Source organism: Lissotriton helveticus, chromosome 1_1 (genome assembly GCF_964261635.1).
Source record: "Lissotriton helveticus chromosome 1_1, aLisHel1.1, whole genome shotgun sequence".
Lineage (NCBI taxonomy): Eukaryota > Metazoa > Chordata > Amphibia > Caudata > Salamandridae > Lissotriton > Lissotriton helveticus.
The window spans coordinates 569465396-569489491 of NC_136057.1; the positions used below are offsets into that span (position 1 = coordinate 569465396).

Below are 24096 nucleotides of genomic sequence, written 5' to 3' on the forward strand. Positions count from 1 at the left end.
TCAAAGAGGGGGATTGGATTTACCAATACTGAGAATTCTGAATGTGGCAAGGATTCATAAGTTTCTTGTCCTTCTTCCTCTTTCGTTGAGCCTGCCTGGATCATTCATTAATGAGAGGTAGGAAATATCTAGAATATCTGGCACCATCGCCTCGGATCAGAATCGACACCCTAGGTAGAGAGCCTTTGCTGACCACAATCCTTCAATTCTTGCAGATTCAATGGACAGAAGCGCTTGAGCATTATGTGCCAGGCAAAGCAGACAATCTAGTAATACATCAAGCTCTAATGGAAGTTACCAGCAAGATTGTCTCGCTGTTGTCTGAAGTTGCTAACCTCCGGCAATAAGTAGCAGGGACAGAGGAAGTTGGAACAGCAGCAGTCAAGACAAGAAAGGAGCAGAGAAGTTTCCTGGCCTCTGTTCAGTGTAACATTGAGGACCTGGAAAACAGACAAAGGTGTAACAAGTTAAGGCTTTTTGGCATACTGCAGGAGAAAGAAGGAAGTGATCCTAGAGCTTTTTTCCGTTACTTTACAGCATGTAAAATCAATATTTGTGCTAAGAATATTTTGAGGACAATATTTGTATGTCACAATATATTTGTTGTTAACATTCTGACATACAACCAAATACAGCAAACATTTTCAGTTCACAATGGTTTCTCTGATAGTTATAACTGGAATGGAATTGGCTTCTAGGCATCAAAATGGGGCTGGTGCTGCAAGAGTTGTTGCTTTTAAGGCTTTAAGACCATGAGACAATTTAAGCTATCATGCCCCCAGTTAATTGATATCGATTTTCAGCATAAGTAATAATAGAAAGCCAAGTGTACTTGTTTTATGCACAACATACATTAATAGTCATCTGTAATGGTGTCTTCACATTCTAACTGGAGGAAATCTATTGTCTTGTTATGTTATCTTTATACTGCCTCGATGACTCTTGGTAAATTGTCAAAAACCTGCCAAAGACTTTGACCTGTCACAACTGGTGACATAATCCTGTCTCTTTATTTGGGGTCTTTGGTGGCACTGAGGTAATTTCTGATTTTATACCTCTCTACAAAGGTGACTCCCTTGCAATCTCCACCGTCCTCTCCATACAATGAAAATCTTGCCAGTGCAGCCACATCCTAATCGACATTAAAATGCCAGTAGATTTTTTTAATTCCAGAGAAAGTGAACTTCAAGACCTAAAGGAACAAATATTCAAGATGGTGTCGATTTTTTTATCCACTGGAGTCAAGAGTTGGCTGGCCTTTGGTGGGGTGGTAAGAGCATGAGAAATGACAATTTAGGAAGCTGAAGCACAGTACACTGAGAGACAGCAACATATTCCCACTCTAGTTAACCTGGTTGGAGAATTTGCTAGATTCTAGCAGGTATTTCTCAAAACATATCTGAGTTTGCAGTGTAAAAACTGAAAAGAAGAAGAGAAAGCTATCAGAGATCGTTTTTATAGTGAGATATCTTAGTGAAACAAGAGCTAGGTTGCACTTAAGCAAACCTTTTTGGAAAATGTATAAGATATTTAAATAGATTTTTTACACAAAAGTTCAGTTCATTGTTCATAATCTGCTACTACTTCACATTGAGGAATGGAGTGATTCAAACAGAGATAAAATGAAGACTGCCTGCTATCATCTACAATTTTCATTTTCCTTGTGAAGGACTGTGAAGAGGTTTTCCAAGCTTTACCCAAATCTGTGTATGTGAAAAGTCTGGTGGCTAAAGGAGCCAGCTTATTGCTGTCCCATGAGGACAATTGGTTATAGGTCTTAACTAGAGGCCCATGCATGCTGCTGGGACTTCGCCACTAAGGCTGGAAAATTGTGGAATATCTTGAAGACAGCGATAGCTATATCTATCTAGAAAGAAATCAGGAATTAATGCACATTTGGATGTTGGCACGTTTGGATGTTGATCTGACACAAATCCTGAAGGATATTTTCATAATTGAATCTATGACCTTTTATCCAAGAAACCTTCAGTGAAGGTTTGGAAACTTTTGGAGTGTAAGGAAAGATTTTACTCAGACAATCCTGAAGATGTGGACATTTTTACTAGGTGCCTTCTAAACAAGAAGATTTTCGGATATGAGTAAGTGAGTGTCTGTTTACAATTTCTTGGGAGTAGTAAATTATCTTTATTAAACCGTCAAAAACAAAGGCATATATGCCATCTTCCAAAAGCACCTCAATTCATTTTTTAATAATGCTGAATGACTACTTTCAATTAATTCATATGCACAGAGAGGCCGATTTTGAGTTTGATAGACTATATAGCCGATATGAACAAAATCCTTGTCTGCCAAACCCTAGGAATGACCGCCTCATTAAGAGATGGGTGGAGATTACGTTTTCTGTCACCCTATTGGCTTCACCAATGGAAACTTTCCTCTGACAGCCTGATTGAGTAAGGAGTGTCAAAGGAATGACATGACACTGCCCACGTTAGTTTGAGTGTATGGTGTAATGTCTTTTTTTTAAGTCTGTTTCCATCAGAAAAAACCCTGTGGTGAGGGCCAGAAAAGAATAACCCCACAAACCCTGGAAAAAACTCTAATGATGATGGGGATTTTTTTTTTAAGAGCAGAATCTTTAAATTTGATGAATGCTTGTCCATTATGATGCCACATGTAATGTCCTCTACTACCCTGATGGATTGAGTACCTCCTTCAAACCATAAATCAGAGCCAGAATAGGTAAACCCTTAGATACATCAGGACTTTTGTGTCTTTTTGATAATTAACTTCAGGTCTTTCTAACTCGACTGGTTTGGGAAACGTCACTTGCGTCTTTCATAAAGGTAATCATGTATTGATGTTTTGGTATTGATGTTCATGTAATACATGCACATTTCTCTGAGAATTGTCAGGCTCACAGAAAACTCTTTACTTAATTAGATTTAGATTGCTTTTATTTTGTTTTGACTTTGTGGGAGGTAAGCAATAGCTTACATTAAAGCTAGGACCTTATTCCGCCATAAGTTAAAAATGCTATTCTCTACCGTAGAAAATGCAAAATTGCCTAACCTTTTGAAATGTGTTTGTTTTTTTGGTTTATTAACAGTTTTCTATAGTATGGACCAGCCTCACAGGGTGACTGATAACGTCCCATAAGGTCATTAGAGCATGTTACGAATAGCAGGTTACAATGAAGATACTACATAAATTATAAAAGTAAATAACACATAAATAAAGAGCATAAACTAGTATCTAATGTACATCACTTACAGGTGCCCAAGGGGGCTTGACTGTTAAAATAGGAATAAAGTCTAGCAATCAATCAATCAGTATTTGTTAGGTGTGACTGCTCACCTGAGGGGTTTCAAGGCAAGTGAAATATAGTATAATATGCTGTGGATAATAGATATAGCGCTGAATAATTGTAACAGTATATATTAATTCAACTAACAAAAGTTGCTGAGGGTAATATTTGCAATTTGTCTTTCCACTGGCAATCACATGCAAATGAGTCTTGATGCTTCTCCAATTGGGACTGTTGGGCCCGTACTGTGAGGTCATCTCTAAATCAGAACATAAGCACCCCAATGCCGGTTTTACCCTAATTAGGGCTCGTCAGTCATGTGTAGGTTAGCTCCATTGGCACAGTGAGCAAGAGACCCATATCTGGGCATTCCCTTGCCACTTTCGACGGTACATCAAATACACTAAAGGTGAGGGGAGGAGTGCTTGCATTATAAATTAATCTACATTTTAGCTTCTCAGTTAGTTGTGAGGTGTTGTGGCGAAGTTATGCATTTCAGTTCTTTTTTAAATGTATCCCAAGAAGATATTGTTGTAAAGTCCCTAAGGTCCGACTCATTCTTATATAGGTCTCAACTCTATCTTGATTAATGAAGATCGCCATCTTCCCTCTCAAACAAGGGAAATCGCCATCATTCCTGATTTATGCAGTATTATGGGAATAGCTGCTATTAGACGCAGATGTCTCCTGACCTTATATTTCTAACAACTGTGTTGGGTTGTTTTAGATGTACTGAGAAACAGATTGTTCCTGAAGTGATACGTGCTTTTAGCTTAAGAGTATTCATTCTTGTTAGTGTAGTGTGTGTGATATGGTGAATAAGAAAATAAGGTTTGTTGCTGCTTCCATTGTGCCCTAATGCATTTATAGATTGTTAGTATCCCAAAAGCAATGCTTCAATATCCATTAGACATTGAATAGTGTTTTGCGGGGCTACAATAACCTGTCTTTCACATTCATCACTGGTGCATTGAACCAAGTTCGCAGGTGTCACCTGTAGGTGGGAAAGCACACCTTGTAGGGTTAAGGTAAAGTCATAACTAGGGCAAGAATATGGTCTTGATTTTTGGAGGGATAAAATCAAGATCCTTAGAGCACCACCGTAGTGATTCACGTTTGAATGATGGGGGCTTGAAGAAGGAGTGTCTCTGTGCCTAAAATGTTTAATGTTGGATTGTTGCACCAACAAATCAGGTCTTTTTAATCCCATTTTGCTGATTTGTTTGTTATTTTCTGAGTGATTCTTTTACCTTTTTTGCCTAACATATTTCGTATGGACTCTGAGTACTGCTTTGTTAGCATGGGCTAACCTTGAGGGATGAGGTTATTTTATCAGCTATAGTTGCAGGATCTTTTCTGTTAAGTTAAATCCCCCTCTATCTTTTTTCCTTTGGATTGTCTGAAGTCAGGACTTTAGAGGAAAGGAGTGATCTAACAAATACACTGGTATCTGTGTCTAAACCTGATCTTCCCCTCTGTAGCAGTTAGAAATTCTAAAAATGAGCCTTTGGAGTGAGTAAGGAACAAGCACACTTTAATCTAGTGACAAAACTGTTTCCTTCAGATCCTTCTAAGGTAGTTTGAAGTCTTTTGAGGAAGATATTTCAGTTCTAGACAATCACATGAGCAGTCTTAAATGTGAGGATTTGCTTAACAAATGTTGCGCTGACAGCTAACAAGTGATAGAATAGTTAAGTGGGGACTGGTTTGCTGTTTTGATTTGTGCTTGTAGCACGTAGGAAAATGTGCATTGATAGTCTAACTATGGTATTGCATTTCATATACTTGTTGTGAAATATAGTTGTTCCACCATCGATTTTTACAGTCCTCTGAAAATCATTGAGTAATTGGATGGCAAGAGAAAGACCACACTAAACTTTAATTGTACAATGCAAGCACCTTATAGAGTGCACTAATTATCAAATGCATCTAATTTGTTTTGCTTTGTTAGATTTTTCTTCCTCTAGCAGTAGTCTTGCCTTAAAATATGTTTATGCCTTTGAATATTGGAAAACAATTTGAATGTAGACCACTTTCACAACTTTTTTGATGCATTCATCAGTTTTCTTTTTTACTGGACTGTGCTTTGCTATGAGTGGTTTTTAGTAGGATTGGGTGGCACGGAACATATGAGGGCCAAAGTAACAGGATATATCTAGGTGGAGTGCATTGCATGTCTAGCATAAAAATGGAAACCTGGGACTACACTTTAGCTCAATATACCTCACATTCTATTAACTGAATGCCCATGTAAATCAATACCCACTACAAACAGCAACTTAAAACTGATCAGAGAGAGCAGTGATATTATCAGGATCATACAAATTACATTCCAATGTGTTTGATGCAGAAAACAGTGAATTATACCTTGTGTTTTTTCCCTTATGTGATTTTCTTGATAGTCTATTAAAGCATAGTTTGTCGATGTGAAAGTGTACTATTGTTTATGCACAGAAGTTGATCTTCTACAGGAAATGTATATAACATATTGTATCCATGTTTTTCCAGGTATCAATATGAAAGAGCAGTTACCTCATCAAACAACTCTTCTTCCAGCATGTCACTTTGTTTTGCAAATGACAGTCATCAGGATGCACCAATGTTATCGAAAGGTATTGCACAATTATTATATGTATCAAACACCATAGGAGATAAGTCAAATCACCGGCATTAGAGTTCTGTGTAAAGTGTTTGTGTGTTCAGTGCTGGAGCTGCCTTTGACAGGGTCGATATACAACCTGGATATTTAGTTTAGGGAATATATATATATATATATATATATATATATATAGGAAAATGTAGATTTACTCTATGTGCCTTCAAATGAATGTAGGTTGACAATTTTTTAATATTCAAATACATTGGTTTGGCATTAAGAATAGTAAAGCCTAGATTTACAAAGACTTTGTGTTGAGTTTGTTGTACTTTTTTTTAATGCTGACCCATCACAAAGTCTAATGGGGGAATTTACAAGCCAATGCAAATTGTGATTTATGTTGGATTGTAACCCAAAGTAACGAAATGCAATGCATTGTACTGCCTTTTATTACTTTACGTTCAGGGGCGTTCCAAGGTGGTGCATGGCCGTTCCCATGCAACCACCCATCGGTTTCAATGCAAATCCCTAGGGATTTGTGCCAAAAACATGTGACTCTCTAATGCAGGGGTAACAAAGAATATTGATTTAATGTCTCTTTTTCTAACTCTTTTAATGTGTACTGCATTCTACAGCACACATACAGAGAGGAAAATTCTTTACTGCATAGTTGTTGTACCCCTTACTGCACAAAAAATATGATGACCAAGATACAAACATCCTGTCGCTGGAGAGCGAGGGTTCCTGTACTGGCTCATGGCTACCAAAAGTGTGCCACTGCAGGGAAAGAGCAGAACTACACCACTTTTTAGTAGATATGGTGAGGTTCTGCCCTCTTCCATTAATGCAACATAGAGCAGTAAATTTACTTACTGCACTGGGTTGTGAAAACGTTTTGTAAATTTGACCCCCTAAAAGTTACCTATAGTTGCTTTCCTTTGCAATATTTTGATATTCAATATTGTGACATGATATTTTTGTAGCACACTATGTCTGTGCTTAGTTTACTCATGCACAACCACCAGAGTTGCTAGATACCATATCTACCTCTCTTGACTCAAATCCATGTCTCTCTCTTCAACTGCCCTGCCCTTCTAGTTTCTTCATATTACCCTTACAGGTTCCTTCATATTCCTGTTTTCTCCCTTTGTTGCTTTCCACCTTATTTCTCAATTTTCTGCCTTGCTTCCTCCTTTGTGGGTCAAAGTCTTATGATGAAAATAGGTCCCTGGCAGAACAATAAATGAGAGACCATGCTCATAACCTGCAACTATTGACACCAATCAAGCGCTGTCTGCCCATAATGTCATTATCAACGCTTTAATGACTGAGTTTGTATACCCTAAAGATAGCCTTCATGTTTTAATATTTCAAAAAAATTCGAAACTGATTGGGTGACCTCAGACAGAAATGTGGTAATGATATAATAGTCTGTGAAGATGAAAGTCTCCCACCCACTAGCTTTGCTAATTTGGTCTTTGCCATGGTTTCATGTTTTTTGGTGTGATGGCCCACAGTAAGAGGTTGGGGCTCTCAGTTTGCCAGACACTAAAAACCACTAAAAAGACTAATGTAATCTGTCCAACAACCTACAGACAAGATCCCCCTTATTGTCTGTTTGTGCTGTAGGTATATTCTCTTGAGACAGTAATGTCGATTGGCCACATAATGCAAATTTCAAAGACACTGCAGTAGCTATCATTGTTAAAAACAGGAAGTTTCCCTTTGGTTCCTATTAATTCAAATCAGGCAGAGCTCCACTTACTATTGAATCAATCAATCAGACATTCTGAAGAGTATCTGCATGCTATCGATATATCCACAGAGAGAGGATAAAAATAAGGGAAAAGACTTATAGTAAATAAAAAGATTTTTTATTAATAAAAAGAAACGTTCAAATATAAAATATGCTACAATAGATAGATATGCTACGAATGAAATGAAAAGGGTTTTTATAAAGTGCATGGCTACCCGGAGGCATCCCAGCGCTGTGACAGTAACCAGAGGGGGAGCCCGCCGCTACAGGAAGAGCATGCTGTAAACCATTTTAGCAACTATTGTAAATTTCCCCATTCATGCCCTTACATAGGTATAAATCACCATATCCTTATATAGGCATAGAAATCATAACCATATTAGGCATAGCTCATGCAGTCCAAATACGGCTGGGCTACTTCCACTAGTTCCGAAAATCTACAACGATTTCTTGGAAAACTCGGCTTCAGCAGCTAGCTCAAAAGGAGCTCTCTGAAAAGAGGTATATCCTTAGAAATAGGGATAATTTGAGAAAACCTGATAGATATCAAGATACTGATACACGATCCTCTCGTACCTTTCAGACTTCCTCGCAGAAATCCAAAAGAAGAGGATGATCAGAACACAAAGAAGAACGCGTGAAGTCCAAAGACGATCAACACGTTCCAAAAAATAAGAAAACTCAATTCTCCAAAAAGAAGTTAGCAAGTACTAAAATCAGACACGCCGAGGTTCCTGAGGACACAACTCAAGAACGGGAAGTGGGCCCAGACAATGCTGAGGTCACCATAGCTCGTAGGATCCTGAAAGATCACCTGGAGACAGTGGATCTGAATGAATACATTCCGGTTGAAACTGCCGACACCAGGGTTAGTGTACCCCACAAGTTATATGAAGTAACACTCCGGATAGAGGGGGACATAACTAGAAAAATAAAATCACTCTTTTGGGAAAAACTGTCTAAGGATTATGACATCCTTCTGGATGAAAAAGACTGGCCACCTGAATTTGTCAGGGAGTGCCCACATGGCGAAGAAATAATGATGCCCGCTTTCTCCAATCATTTTCCTATTCATAAAACAAATACGTATGTCAGGAAATGGGCTGTGGCCCAGGCTCCAGCATTATATAAAAATCATGGGGGATGGGATGAGGACTCTCCTCACCATAAAATCCAGTTGAAAAATCCACCTACTGCTCAGAGGCAGTATCCAGTAAAGCAGGAAGCTAAAAAACAAGTCAGGGAGATCTTAGATCAACTTAAATACCAAGGGGTGAAATGAACAATCCTTTTTTTCCTGTCTCCAAACCAGACAATACATATCGTCTAGACATTTAAACTCTTGTTCCAAAACTTTTGCAGTACAAAATGCACACAGTGCAGCACTGATGAATAACATTGTTCGCAAAAAATATAAAACTACATTAAATATTTCAAACGGTTTCTTCTGTCAAAACATTGCACCAGAAAGCAGGTATTTGACCGCTTTCTCAATAATGGGGACACATTGACACTTTTGTTGTCTCCCCGAGGGATTCAAGAACAGTCCTGGATTATTTTCAGCCAGAGTAACAGAGTTATTACAAACGTATTATGATGAGGCATTATCTTATATCGATGACATCTATCTTACAGATGATGATTTGGACAGGCACTTGAGCAGGGTGAACACCATAATACTTGGATTCGCCTCTGAAGGGTATAAATTAAACTTTAAAAAAACAAGAATTGGCCACCTCAATGTCCTATTCTTAGGATACGAACTTTCAAGTGAAGGCAAGAGCCTGGCAGCAAACTTTCTAGAAAAATGTGCGCTGCTCCAACCTCCAAAAACGCTGAAAAACTTACAGTCAATTTTAGGATTCCTAAACTTCGGAAGAACTTACATTTTAAATTACGCAGAAAGGGTTAAACCTCTCTATGAACTAATCAAACCTGATTTCAAACCAACTAATTGGACTCAAATAGACACCGAAATTTTGCGTTCAGTATAAACAGACATGTTTGCAACAAAACATTTACAAACACGTGATAATGTACGCAACCTTGTAATCCGAATCATCCCAGGGAGATGCGGATTCACATACCTAATCTTTAATGAAGGTGAAAAGGTACACACAAGCTGAAATGATATTCACTTCAGCAGAAAAAATTCTTACAGCGGTTCAGACTGATGTAGCAAAGGAAAGAGCCCTCACACAGGATAAACGCATTAAAGTCGTTACAACTGTACCTGACTTAGAGGCAGTGACAAAGGCAAGCATTCCAAATGCAAAAGCTCTACATCCAAGATGGATACAATGGGTTAATTCTCTTGCTGCAACAGACGTTGAATACATTTTTGATCCTTACTTGAAGACACAAGAATTTCTCCAATACGAACAAGAATGTCCTCTGCCTACTAACATTCTACCTCTAGAACATTACGGCTGTATAATTTTTACAGATGGATCAGCACAGCCCGCGATTGGGGTAAACAAGCTTATAGTGCAGCGTGTGCGATTGTTAAAGGTAGCTGGCGCGATGGTAAATTCAGACCTATGGTCACAAAAGCTCAATCTCTCGGAGACTGTACAGCTCAGCGAGCTGAACTCCAAGCTTTTAAGATGACACTTGAAAATACCGATCGCGAATTCCCCACACTCATAGTGTGCGATTCGTATTACTGCGTCCAATCTTACAATGAATATCTGCAGAACTGGGTTCAAAATGGTTTTAAAGACACAAAAGGTGGAACAATCAAGCATAAAATGCTTTGGGAACAAGTAGTTCTTTTGCAGAAAGAACTACAAAACACTCACGTGATCCATACAATGAGTCATCAGCGTGATGGCGTTCACGTTGCAGGGAATTCATTGGCTGATGAAGCCGAGAAGGCAGCTGGGCAAACGGCTTCCGTAGCTCCAATCAATCATTCAAAAACAACAATAGACGGTGAAACCATGCTCGCTGTCAATGCCACGAGCAAAGGCAGCGGAGCCACGTTACCGCTAAATTATCCACTCAAATATAAATACATAATTGATGCAAACTCTGTTCCTTTTGCTCGAATTCCGGGAGTGGGGGATAGGGTAATTCCAAACAGGAACTGGAGAGGTGCTCTGATTCACGAAGCACATATGGGAGAGGGTCAGATACATCAAGGGATCTCTAAATCTCTATTAGAATTAGAAGAGATGTACTGGTGGCTAGGGATGAAAGCTCACGTATACGAATATGGAATTAATTGCGATGACTGTTACAAATACCACAGCTTTGAACACCATCAGATTTCTGACTACAGCATAGCCAGCCCAGTACAGACACCACTGTTAGACAGCATAAGGCTATCTACATGAGGACGTCCGAATGGACTATTGCAGTTCCACAAATATTAAGACAAGATTCATTTGGATGTGGCCTCAGTGCTCAGCTGACGCCCGAGTCTTTATCGGCACATACGCAATCGGCACCCTACATTCTGACCAGGGTCGTGCTTTTAGCTCTAGGGCTTATAAGGAGGCCATGGCCAGCTTGGGCGTTGCATTGCAATTTTCTAGTCCATTCCATCCTGAGTGAAATTCGGTTGTGGAGAGAAAAAACTGTGACATAAAGCAATCTATAACAGCTAGGGTATTAGGTTTGGGCGATGGGCGGCTCAAACATCTAATAAATGTCCAACGTAGTCTTAATAACCTGCCAAGAAATTCTCTGGGTGGAATCACTCCATATGAAATCCTTTTTGGTACTAGAATGTTGGTTGAAGATCTTGATCGTCACACTTCAGTGGTGGAACAAAAACCATTTAATATCAAAGATCGTTTGGCTGTTTTACAGGACTTAAATGAAACAAGAAGAAGTTTAAGCAATGCCAGTGAAAAGCCAACGACCACTGAAGAAAAACCACCTGTCCCAGAAAGACCTGTCTGCATTACAAAGGTTGGGGATCTAGTCAGGGAGAAAATAGCGGACAAGAAGGAATTTGGGCCTTCTTACAGAAAACCAGTACCTGTACTAACAATCCACGGATGAAAAACAGTGCTACTGCCTCCCCTTGCTAGAAGAAAGGAGAACCTGTCTGTATCAATTGACCTGGTAAAACCACACAATGTGGCCAATATTAAGTAGTAGGCCCAGTGGGCTCCCAAGATGTAGCAGATGACCAAATCTTGCTACCATCCAAGAGGTTCAAACTGAAAGACTCATCACCTTTGAAGATTCTGAAGTGAGAAAAGAAGGACTATTTAACAAAGCCATGGAACTTGTGCCTCTTGAAACCCAAATAACGTTTTTTCAAGAAACTCCTGTCTACAATGATGTAGCATCAGACTATACAAACATGTCAAGGGAACAAGCAACTCCAGCGATTTCAAAGAATCCGGATGCAATACCAACTATTGATAGAACTGCCTCTGGCTATTTGATCAACTTTGATAACTTTTCTGAGGATACCAGTGAACCTGAAACCTCGCCAGCAAATAAAACCTTCAAGGAAAAATTAACGGAACTTGGTCAAGAGCTTGCTAAAACATATCTGGTTTCACCATGTGTTGAATTTTGGATTGTGTTAGGTGTTTTTTTTCTCCTGCTATGGCTCATTTTTTTTTTAAGTCTGGGAAAGCTGATAGATGGAAAACACATTAAAATGGACACAGCAAGTAAGAACATCAACTTGCTCCTGAAGCCGCACAAATCATCTCATCGTGAACAACGAGACCTGTCATAAGTGTACATCACAGCAGTTCCTCTACCAGGTGGAGTAGAGTGGGATACAACTGATTATGACATTTATGGCCCTGTCGAGCTGCTGAAAATTCGACACCAATTTAAGGTTTTCTTGAGTGACTTTGTTTCACCCAGCACATTTTCTGATGATTGGGACTTTGAAACTGTTAATAACATGATGGCAGACTTAGAAATGTCAGCAACATTTTCAAAACATGAATACTTAGAAGGTTCATCAAATTAGGAAGAAATGTATTGTTTTAATCATTTTGGCCATCATTACTTGCATAAATCTGAAAACCCTAGAAATGTTTTAACTTATAATCAATCAGTGGGAACATTGCCCAACACCTCCAAAAGGTAGTTCTAAAACATTTATTAGAAAATGTCCATATTTTACAAGTTTTAATGTTACAAACCCAGAAAGTTTTTACTTTAAAAATGTGAAAAAGACAGGCATGAAAAGTATGTTGACAAATACTAAACAAATGTATTCTGCAGCCTTTTTTGCTCAATAGTCCATCTTAGGCTTTGACTTTTGGAAAGACAACATTGAGACAAAAACTGCTTGGGGCACAAAGGACTGGCAGGTTCAAGGTTTAGAAGCATTGTTCAGAGCCTGCATCATCCCAGAACAAATTATGTTTTTAAATTACACTGTTCAACACACATCTTGTCTTGGCATTGCTAAGATAAAAGATTTAAACAAACCGTCCATACCGAAGCCCACACCTGATAGTAATTTAACTTCAGGTGTGGAGGTAGACGTAAACTATATTTTTCAACAGAACAGAACAAATCCTGAATGGAAAAAATGGGTAATCTGGCCAACAGACCAGAATAACTGTCAAGATAGATTCCTGAACAAGACACAAGGGTTTACAGTAACTAGGCCAGATCCAAGATATAGTCAAAGACAACATCCAAGGATAATAACAACTTATAGTGTAGGAAAACTATGCCTTCAGTGGCTGCAGAGATCCACACTTCCAGAAATAAAACAACACTTATCTTTGCTTAAAGATGGCGTTGATTTACGAGAATTCTTACTGGGACCTCATAATCCACGCCATAAACGTTTCACATTCGCCGGTATATACGCTGCATACAATGAAGCATGGAAAGTCACGCAAATTGAAACAGCTGAAAGAATACGAGAAATTGATCGTATTAATTTAGAGAAATCACTCTCTGTAGTTGACAATGGGTTAACAACTCTGTTGTCCAGAATATATTCTTTGGACAGCATTGTATCCTATGCCTTAGACATAATGGAACAGGATTTGCTAATGTTACAACATGGCCAGTCTCAATTACGTTCTATAATGCTGTTAGGCTGGACGTTACAAAACCTTTGTTCTGGCTATGTGCCTTGGCGTATAATCAACACTATGCCGTTGTTTACTGTGTTTAACCTAACAGATAAACAAATCTCGTTGGCACAGAGGGGAGCAGACTATACGGTGCTGAGCATAGAAAAACTTGAGAGATTACCATTGACCGTTTCTGAGAAACCATCAGTTGAATGGATAATACATGGCACCATCACGATACCAGTGACCACTTTCCAGTTTCAATAATGCTTAAAACACATACCAGCAGGTCTGTATGAAAGGTTGGGTAAAGAATACATTAAGTCGACCTGGGATTTACCATACACACAAATGTTGGAGTGGGGGAAAGGAGGTATTTCTTAGTGGTAAAAATTGTAAAAACTCACTAAGAGGTACATTCTTATGTCAAGGTATTAATTTACACGGAGCCTGCGAGGGTTCTTCCAATAACCTTTCTTGCAACCTGCAAGGTTCGCTCACAGCGGTGATACATCCAGTTTTTAGGCAGCTTTCCAATGGTAGCTACATTATGTTAAATGATCACAGTTGTTGTGGAATGATGCCAGGAATAGGCTATCTCGTTAGAGTGTCAGCCAGGGTCACTTGTTGTATGCAAGTATTGTTTCCTAAAACCAAGACAGACGGGGAGTCGCCACTATGGCCTTCACTGAACATCTCTTCTATACGAATTGATACTTTAAGCAGAATGAAAGCCATTCTTTTGCAAAAAACTGTGCCACTGACCTCGTCCAAAGAGGCGTATGATCTGCAAGTTGCAAGGATTTCTGCAGAGATACATGCATTATTATCAACAAACTGCCCAATACATTTCTCAGAAATATTAGGTCGTATCTTTAACATGTCTGATACCAGCGGTGATGCACATGTATTTAAGACAATTTTTTCGGGACTGTTAGCACCCTTTGAAGCAGTCCTGGGCAGTTTTCCTAATTTCGTACACTCTGTGTTTGGCGGCCTGCCTCTCGTTTTTGGACTCGTAGCAGGGATCTTATTTTTATTTCTCCTGCTCCGTTATGGCAAATCCGGCCACCATAGATGCCCATGTCAGCATGGAGAATGCGCTCCAGGCCATGAGGTATCGTGAATGCATAACACAGATCCTTGGCTTGGCTCGTTTGAGAGATCTGAATACCACATGGTTCCTGTCAGCCAGACCAATCTGGCAAGATTGCATCTTACCTGTTCTACGATGCCTGCTTTGTGGAGAGGAATGTGTGTTGGATATCTGTCCAGTCAGTTATGCCAACGGATGCTGACGCATTACTGGGTACGGTAATGGCTCATGTGTTTTGTGGCGACCAACGGCTAAAAATCCTGATGAAGGAATTCATTGAGCTCTCACCAGCAAATCCAACTGGAGGTGAGATATGCGGACCAACAGGCACACCGGTACCATCTGCTATGAACATTGCTAACGCGGATGACGCTGATGGTGATGCTTCACATCTGGGCACAATTGACCTTCTTAATGAAGTGGTCGAACTTTCACCTACTGTGGTAGAAGATTTTTTGCCAGCCTGATGACTTAATGTTTTCTCCTGACACCGAGAATAACTTTTGAAATGATCACACAGCGTTCTTTTGGAACTCCTGAAATTCGACCTTCACTCTTTTCAAGATAAAAGCTTCCAAGTTTGGAACTCTATTTCACTACAATTTAAATTTGTTTTTTTCCAAAACAGACTGAACTTTGGCACAAAGTAACCTGCTTAAAGTAGAACTATTCTTAGAGAACAAGAATTCTTTGACTACTTGGAAACAACATTGATCTAATGCTTGTTTGTTTCGGCTATCTAGCCATAAAAGCAAAATATAAAACATTTTACAAGCATATATCCACAATGCCTTTAACAAGTATGATCGAGCTAAAGTAAGTTGGAAAGAGACAAGTATACAATTTATACATATTTACAATTACCACGCTAAAACCAACAATCTCATTACATAAATAAAATAAAAATTTTAATTTAAAAGCCAGAGTATAAAACATTTAAATACATTACTTAAAAAAACATTCAATATACTATGTGCAATGGAGGAGGCTCGAAACAGGTTAGATACGCTATAACTTGAGGCCGAGCTTCTTCCTAATCAGATATACATTAAATAGAAACCTACTTATGCAGAATACTACCAGTTGTGAAGTATTAGATTTAATTATACGTTCAGCTTCTTTATAGGATCTTACGCCCACATTGTTGCATAAAGATCTGATCCATCGAGCCCTGGGAGACTTGTAAACCGGGCAAAAGAAAAGTAAATGTACACCATCCTCTTTCGCCTTTTGTGAACAAAGGGTACAAAGGTCAGTCTCATTATTGCACCCCCATCTACAAGTATTAGCATTCGTCTGCAGGACCCCATATCTAAATTGCAAATATAAAGATTTTGCTAATGGTGGTCCTATCTCGTTCCTAAAAGGTTCGAAGAAAGCACTATCCTTTACAATCAGAAACTTCTGAGTCAAAGTACCAAAAGATGAACTATGTAATCTTTCGCTATTAATGTAGGACCAGAAAGTTAACTTTAGAAGCTTTTTACAATGAGGTGTCATACTCAAAGGATCTTCCCAAAAGTGGGATAGCCCTAGCCTAATGCACCAAAATGAAATATATTTTAACCATTCAATATTCTTGTACTCATCAATCTGCATGATTTCTATTAGACTGCTTCTATAATTACACAACTCTGGAGTAGTCCATATCCTTACCCAATAAAGTAGTGGCCTTAAAGTAGCTTGGTGATCTGTGCATTTAATATCAATATCCAAAAACACTGGAACTAGGGGAGTTCTAATCGGTATTTTAAGTAACCTACGTATAAAGTTGTTTTCATCCCGTTCGAAATTCCTCTTACAGGAAGGCCCCCAAACCTCAGCACCATAAAGTGCCGCTGATTGGGGCTTGGCCTTAAACACCTCCAAGGCTGGTGTAATAGCCTTAGAGAGGCTTCCACCATGTACTTTTAGAATAGGCATCGAGTTTTGTTTAAAAGATAATCTACTTTTTTCAAGATGCCACTTCCATGATAGGTTACTATCCAACGTAATACCTAAATAATTGAAACTCCACACATATTCCAGGTTTTGGTTGTTTAAGGCCAAGTTATTTTTAAATGATTTTTGCGGGTTTATGGCCATATATTTAGTTTTGGATGAGTTGATTTCCAGTCCCTTTTCCACACAATAACTGTAAAATGAGTTCACCAAGTTTTGGAGTCCCTTCGGAGTCGGAGAAATGAGGATTGTGTCATCGGCGAATAGTAATGCCGTAATCGCTTTATTTCCCAGTTTCGGGGAGTCATGGCTACAATCCCCCAAATATGTAGGTATATCATTAACATACAGCGAGAAGAGCGTAGGTGCCAACACGCAGCCTTGACGCACGTGCCGTCTCACGGGTATGGCTTTTGTAACTTCACCTCCCTTCCCCCATCTCACTTTGGCGTAATTCCCTGTATGAAGTCTAATCAGTTCTATAAGAAGTTCGCCAGGGACCCCCATATTTCTTCATGTGTCCCACAAGAGGGTGCGAGGGACAAGGTCGAAGGCGGCCCTCAAATCCATGAAAGCAGCTGCCCTTCCTTATGTTAATGTATTTCCAACAGATGCATGTGAACCTAAATACTTTGTCCACAGTGCTAATTTTTGTTCTGAACCCGGCCTGATATTTAGACAATATCTGAGTCTCCTCCATCCATCCTAAAAGTCTATTTAAAATGTGTCTGGCAAAAACTTTCTGTAAAAGATCAATTAAACTAATTGGTCGGTAATTGGCTGGGTCATAACGATCCCCTTTTTTAAAAATTGTTACAATATCCGCCCCTTTCCAGGACTCAGGGATAGGTGTGCTTGCCACTATGGAGTTGCATACAAAGTTTATGTAAGGCCCCCAGACTTCCATATCATGTTTTAGAAGATCACCAGGGATCTTATCAGGTCCTGGGGCTTTGCCTGCTTTAATAGCCTGAAGTGCCTGAGAGGTCTCCTCTAAACTAAAATATAGAGAAACTGTGCTAGGGGCTGAATCGACCTTTTGTTCTTCTATACACAAACCCTCTTCATTTTGTGAATATAGTTTGGAAAAATGGTCACACCATGTTTTTTCATCTAGGTAAAAATCCTTAGATGATCTGCCTGTCTTATTCCCTTTGATATTAGGCTCCAAAATGTACCATGATCTCTCATTTTAACTGCAATTAGGAGATCTTCCCAAATGGCCTCGTCCCACACTTTTTTTGTTTGTGTAAGAATTTTATTATACGCATGCCTCTTATCTCTTATGCCCTGTGGGTTCTTGGTTTTAACTGCCTGAATTAGCTGGGACTTAGCTAAACGGCATTCTTTATTATACCAGGGGTTACCTAGTTCTGAGTGACTACTATTTAAATTCTTGTCCTTATCATAAAATTTACTCAAAAGAGGTGTTAAGGCATCTATCAACTGATAGTGCATATCTAGAACACCTTGGGTACCGAAAGAAAGATTCTGGCAGGATGCAACAATGTCTGAAAAGGTGTTATAAATATTTACCATTGTTGCTTCTTTAGCCAAAATATGAGGCAATTTCAGGGCACGCCTATTATTTGATACCTGAAGGTCACTATCATTACTATTTAACGCAGCATCTGTAGCTGTTTTAGTTGAAAAAGGCTGGGAATCTAAACATAATTGAAGCGGTAGGTGATCGCTCTCTGTCCTAAAGTCTACTTTGAAATCAGTGATTAAGTGCCATAGACTTAGGGAAACCAATATAAAATCTATATGCGACTTGCAGATACCTTTACAGAATGTTGGTGCTGATGGTCTGTCTGTCTGAAAGCGGCCATTACATGCCCTTAGGTCATGTGCCACAGTTAACTGGAGGATCTGTATTGCTGCCACCGTACTTTTAACTGCCCCAGTACTATCTAGAGCTGGGATGTCATTTGCATTATCCTGTTCCTCAAATAGAATATCAAGGCCCAGTACTGGCTCAAATCTACAATTAAGATCCCCAACTATAATCACTTGTATATTGAATCCTAGTGTATCTAAATAAGAGTCCAATCGCTTTATCACCTTGGATTCCTTATTTAGGGGATTTGGCCTATTGTATATATTTATTATATATACAATTTCTTTGTCTTTTGTCACTATCGTTACACCTAGAAGATCCTTGGAAGGAATAGAGAGAGGGGTAACTTCAATTTCCAGAGTGATTCTTATCCGAATCACTAAGCCCCCAGACGCTCTTCCTCTTACTGAGGGGATAGCTTCACAATAGAAAGTTTTATAACCAAGCCTGTGTGTGATATCTAAGGCCCAGGTCTCCTGCAGGAGAATTACATCATAATCGTCGGTGTAAGTACACCAAGCAGTATCCCGGAGATTCCTGGATAGGCCTGCTATATTCCATGACATTAGTTTTACAACAGGGATTCCATGGGAAGTTATTGGTAGTGGATCCACTTGACTGGCTTGAGCAGCTATTCCCTCTGCTGTGGTAAGTGTGCCACCGATTCCTCCTTTTAGGACTTTAATAATGCTATTTATTTCTAACTCGGTGCTGCTGTCACGGGATAGAAGTAGTGGGTCATCATCAAAGTCCAAGACATTCCGTCCCAGTATATTTGGCACTTGCTTAGTAGTGCAAGGCTCAGTTACCTTACCCAACTTAAACTCCCTGTTATAATCTTCCTGGGAAATCGTAATTGAACTATGTTTAAGTAGTCAATCTACCTCCTCTAAGTTGGTAAAACCGTCAAATCTATTCTCCAAGGGGACAAGAAGAGACTGCTGTCTTCGGTTCCCATCATACTTTGCCTTGTAGAAGTAACTCAAGGGGAGTGCGCTAATAAGCGTATTTCCACCCTGTGGTTCTTCCTTACATTGCAAGACCCTCCTGACTTGTTGTGGGCGCCTAAAGTTGATAACCACACAGTCTCCTCTTATGTCTTTAGGTGAATGTCCCAGCCACCCTACCCTGCGGACCATCAAAATGTCCTGGGTATCACCCAGCTGGAACCGCTTGAATTTTACCAACCAGTCAGCTGCCTTATTACGGAGATTTTGCCAAGATTCTTGTTGATCCCTTTTTAAGGAGGGTACCCCTGTTAGAACTATTACATATGGCGAAGATGCCGGGGGTAATTGTAGGACGTCAGAATTTGGCATCAAATCAGTTCCTTTTGGACTATATACTTTAGTCATACCTGGGGTTTTACCCGGGCTTCCATGGGCTGTCAGTCTGTCTGCCCTTTCATTGTTACCACATGCTGTCTTATTTGTGTGGTCCTTTCAACCCTCATTCAGGCAAGCAACCTTCAGGAGGGGGTGAGAATCTATCACTGAGCCTTCTACTTCCCTTACTATTAGATTGTTTTGAGATGGGGGATTAATCCCTTCCCGGCTAGTAGTTCGTTCTACGTTCCATTGTTTCTCACACAAATGTTCTATTCTCGCAGTAAACTGCATTAAGCTGGCTATCAGATCTTTCTCGAGTCCCTCCACTTTCTCCTTTAGCATTACTTCGAGGGAATTCTTCAATGTTGTTTCTAAAGTCCCAAGCCATCTCTCCAACCCTATATCACACATAGTGCTTCCATTGTCTGTTTGTGTGCTAATGGTCTATGTTAAGACCATTAGCCTCCCCCTCACATAGGTATTCCCAGTATTTGGTCCAGCACCCCCGACTTCCTTGCTATTTCATTTGTTCTTTATTAAAGGGATTACCATATTTTTCTTCGGTCCCTGATCTTGTACCTTGTGTACTGAAGCTAGTCTATGGGAGCCAGAGTAGGGCTAGTTTTGGGTCTATCTTCATCAGAGGAAGTAGCCACAGGAGTCGTTGGGGTAATAGACAAACGGGATATGTTAGGTGAAACCTCTATTGGGCTGGGGGGAGGTATGCGAGCTGTGACCAAAAGAGGTGATGTTGAAACATTAGGCTGACCGCTAGAATTGGGATCATTTGTATCCTTAGCGGATATATCCACAACGTGTCCATTACCAGGTCCTAGTTCGGTACCCTGCATGTTGATAAGGGCTACAGGATAAAGATTTACTGCAGGGGATTTCGCATTGCTAATTTTACCCAAGGAGGACCTCTTCTGCGCCTCAGCTGTACCTAGCGATAATTTCTTCTCCGTCAGGGCTATCTCTCGTTGAAAGACTGATTCAGCTCTAATCAGAAAGGCATCCATTGTGCCCACAACTCCCTCCCCCGCTTTCTGTGCGTTCTTACGGTTTACAGCCATAGGGTATAACAGAAATACAAAATGTAATGCACAAAAGGCCAATATCCAAAGTCTTACATTACAGGAGGGTGGCCCAGCCCAGCCTCTCCCGGCCTCAGAGGGCCACAGATGGCCCGCCCTTGTCCCGGGCTTAGCCCGGGCGCACCCGCGTGCTCCCGCGACATGGAGATGGTATGACCGTTAAATCACGCCTGAGGCTGTGGGCGTGGCAGAGATCCGGGCCAGGTGTGCTGGGGCAAAGAGATTCTTGGGACTTGCAGTCCCCCACAGGAGGGCAGGAAATGACCTGATAGCGCCACTAGCAGTCAGGGCGCTGTATATCGGAACTTTCACCCAGCAAGACCACGGGTAAGGAAAGGTTCGTCAGTTAATCCAACACGCCACACCAGTAGTTGTAGCCCCGTAAATGCGTCCGCAGTCTCCTCAAGCGCAGCGGCACCCGCGACAGCGGGTGCGGCAAGCTGTTTTGAAGCGCCTGAAGCGGCGGGCGTGGCGGAGGTCCGGGCCAGGTGTGCTGGGGCAAAGAGAGTCTTGGGACTTGCAGTCCCCCACAGGAAGGCAGGAAATGACCTGATAGCGCCACTCGCAGTCAGGGCGCTGTATATCGGAACTTTCACCCAGCAAGACCACGGGTAAGGAAAGGAACGTCAGTTAACACTCTACACCAGTAGTTGTAGCCCCGTAAATGCGTCCGCAGTCTCTTCAAGCGCAGCGGCATTGATCTAATGCACAAATCAAACTAGCTTGGATATTCTGCTATGGGATGGTCTCGAATTTCTCTTCTGTACCTAGAGCCATTGCATAAATATAAATTTTGTGATTCATTTGGTTAGCATTTCTAATATAATATCATATGCTTACAATGAATCATTTCTTTTTTAGATGCATACTTTACAAATGCTCATTTTGTGTACAACCATTTTTCTTTTTTTTAAAAAATACATTTCATGTATTTTTTGGGTGGGATAATAAAAACACGTACTTTGCCTTCTATGTTTTAGTATTTACTCTTAGATGAACATAATAGCGTTGAGTGGGTGTTGTAAACCATTTTAGGATACTATTGTAAATGTCCCCATTCATTCCCTTATATAGGTATAAACCACCATGGGCCAGATGTAGGTAGCCAAATACCGGTCGCTAACGGCCGTAAATAACGAATTACAGATGTTACTGACCGGTATTGGGCTTTTGAGATGTAGGAGCCCAAAAAAGACAGATTCGGTAAATAGGAGTCGGTAATTTACCGAATCGGAATTTACTAACTCGGAATTTACCGAATTCTTATTTACCGAATCGGTAAATAAGAAATGGTAAAAAATGAGTTTTGAGATGTAGGAAACTTCTAAAATATCGAATTTCATGAAATTTGGTATTTAAGAGTTGGTAATTACCATGGATTGAAAGCAGGTGGTAACCAGATGCAGGCTATAAAAAAGGCCCCAAAATGCAACAGTGTGACCAGAATGGTGGCATTCTACGTGATAGCAAGGCGGCTACAGCTACAGGCAGCAAGAGAGAGGGTCTGGAGAAGGGAGGAGCAAGTCTACAGACAGAGGATAACGCTCTTCCAACTCACTGAGCCAGAGATATTGCAAAGGTACAGGCTACACCCCCAAACCATCCTGGACTTGATCAGGGACCTGCACCCACTTTTGGGGCACCAAACCCCAAGGGCGCACACCCCCCACCCCATGTGCAGGTGCTCTGTAGCCTACACCTGCTTGCATCTGGGAGTTACCATGGGGTGATTGCTGCGGTAGGTGGGGTGTCCCAGAGCTGCCTGTCCCGTTTCTTCCGGAAGTTCCTAGAGGCCATGATGCAGGTAATGCATCATTACATCTGCTTCCCTGACACACACGCGGAACTGCTCAAGACCAAGACTGACTTTATCAAATTGCACAGTTCAGACACGTCATCGGCTGTATTGATGGCACCCACGTCCCAATATGCCCACCTGCTGCCACAAAGTACATTTATAGAAACAGGAAGTCAACCCACTCAATCAATGTACAGGTAATCTGTGATGCCAACAACATTATCACAGACATTGTGGCCTAGTTCCCAGGAAGTACCCACGACTCCTACATCTTTCAGAACAGTGGGATCTACACACGCACGACGACCTGCTAGGTAAAACACTGTGACACACCCTGATAGATTTTGCAGATGTATGTGTTTGTGTGCATGTGATGAATGGCTCTCTCATTTACAAATAGGTGATAGCGCATATGCCGTCCGCTCGTTCATCCTGACACCCTACCTCAACCCTTCAACCCCGAGCCAGAGACGATACAATGTGGCACACAAATCCACTAGGAACGTTGTGGAGCGCACCTTTGGGCTATTGAAAAGCAGGTTCCACTGCCTCCACAAAAGCGGAGGGGCACGGCAGTACTCACCACTCATCTGCTGTAAGATCATTGCTACTTGCGCAATGTTGCACAACCTTGCTTCAAAGAAGGGCACAGAGGTGGAATTGAGTGACTATGAGGACCACGATGATGAACATGCACTGCCTGAACTCAACACAGCAGGAGTTGCGCCAGCAACAGATGGCAGACAGAGATGGGCAGAGATCACACTGAACTATTTTTGAGTAAGTAATGAGACACAGACAGGTGGAGTATGTACCCAACGTAGTTTAATCATTGGCACTACCAGGTACTCAAGGGCACAAATGTGCAACACAAATGTTATCCATTTAATAATGGTAGTCCTGGCTCACTTCCCCATTAAAGGTCATGGAGTGTGGGCAGCATTAGTCATTTTTGGCCACGCCTACCGGTGCCAGATGAAATTTGCTGGCTGTCCTCACTGGGTGTGTGGGCTGTTGGAGCACCATGGAGCCTGCTGCTCCTCCGTGTCTCAGCAACAGGGGGGCTTGTCATGCTGCTCCTACTGGTTTCATGGAAAAAATCAGATGACCCGAAAGGAAAAAATCTTCCTTGCGGGTACAATTCCTCCGGATGCGGAGGAAACGGCCTAGCAGGAGAGGAATTGTACCCGCAAGGAAGATTTTTTCCATGAATCCGATGACCTCATTGTCCGTCTACTGGAAAGAGGGTATCCCAGAAGATTGGTCACACGTGCGAGAAAGAGAACCTGGTATCAACATCAGGAAACACTTCTTACTCCAAAAATCTCAAGAGAGTTACCGGAAAGAATGATTTGTGTCACC

At 40.8% G+C, this 24096-nt stretch overlaps 1 protein-coding gene across 3 annotated transcripts in view; it reads left to right on the plus strand.

Moving 5' to 3' along the window:
• The window catches only part of LOC144813848 (solute carrier organic anion transporter family member 1A2-like), a 1137838-nt gene that overhangs the window by 311305 nt on the left and 802437 nt on the right, over nucleotides 1-24096 (plus strand). For all 3 annotated transcript variants that reach the window (XM_078674057.1, XM_078674059.1, XM_078674058.1), the window contains exon 5: nucleotides 5777-5880. In XM_078674057.1, the coding sequence (XP_078530183.1) occupies nucleotides 5777-5880 (104 nt within the window). The remainder of the gene's footprint in view (nucleotides 1-5776; nucleotides 5881-24096) is intronic.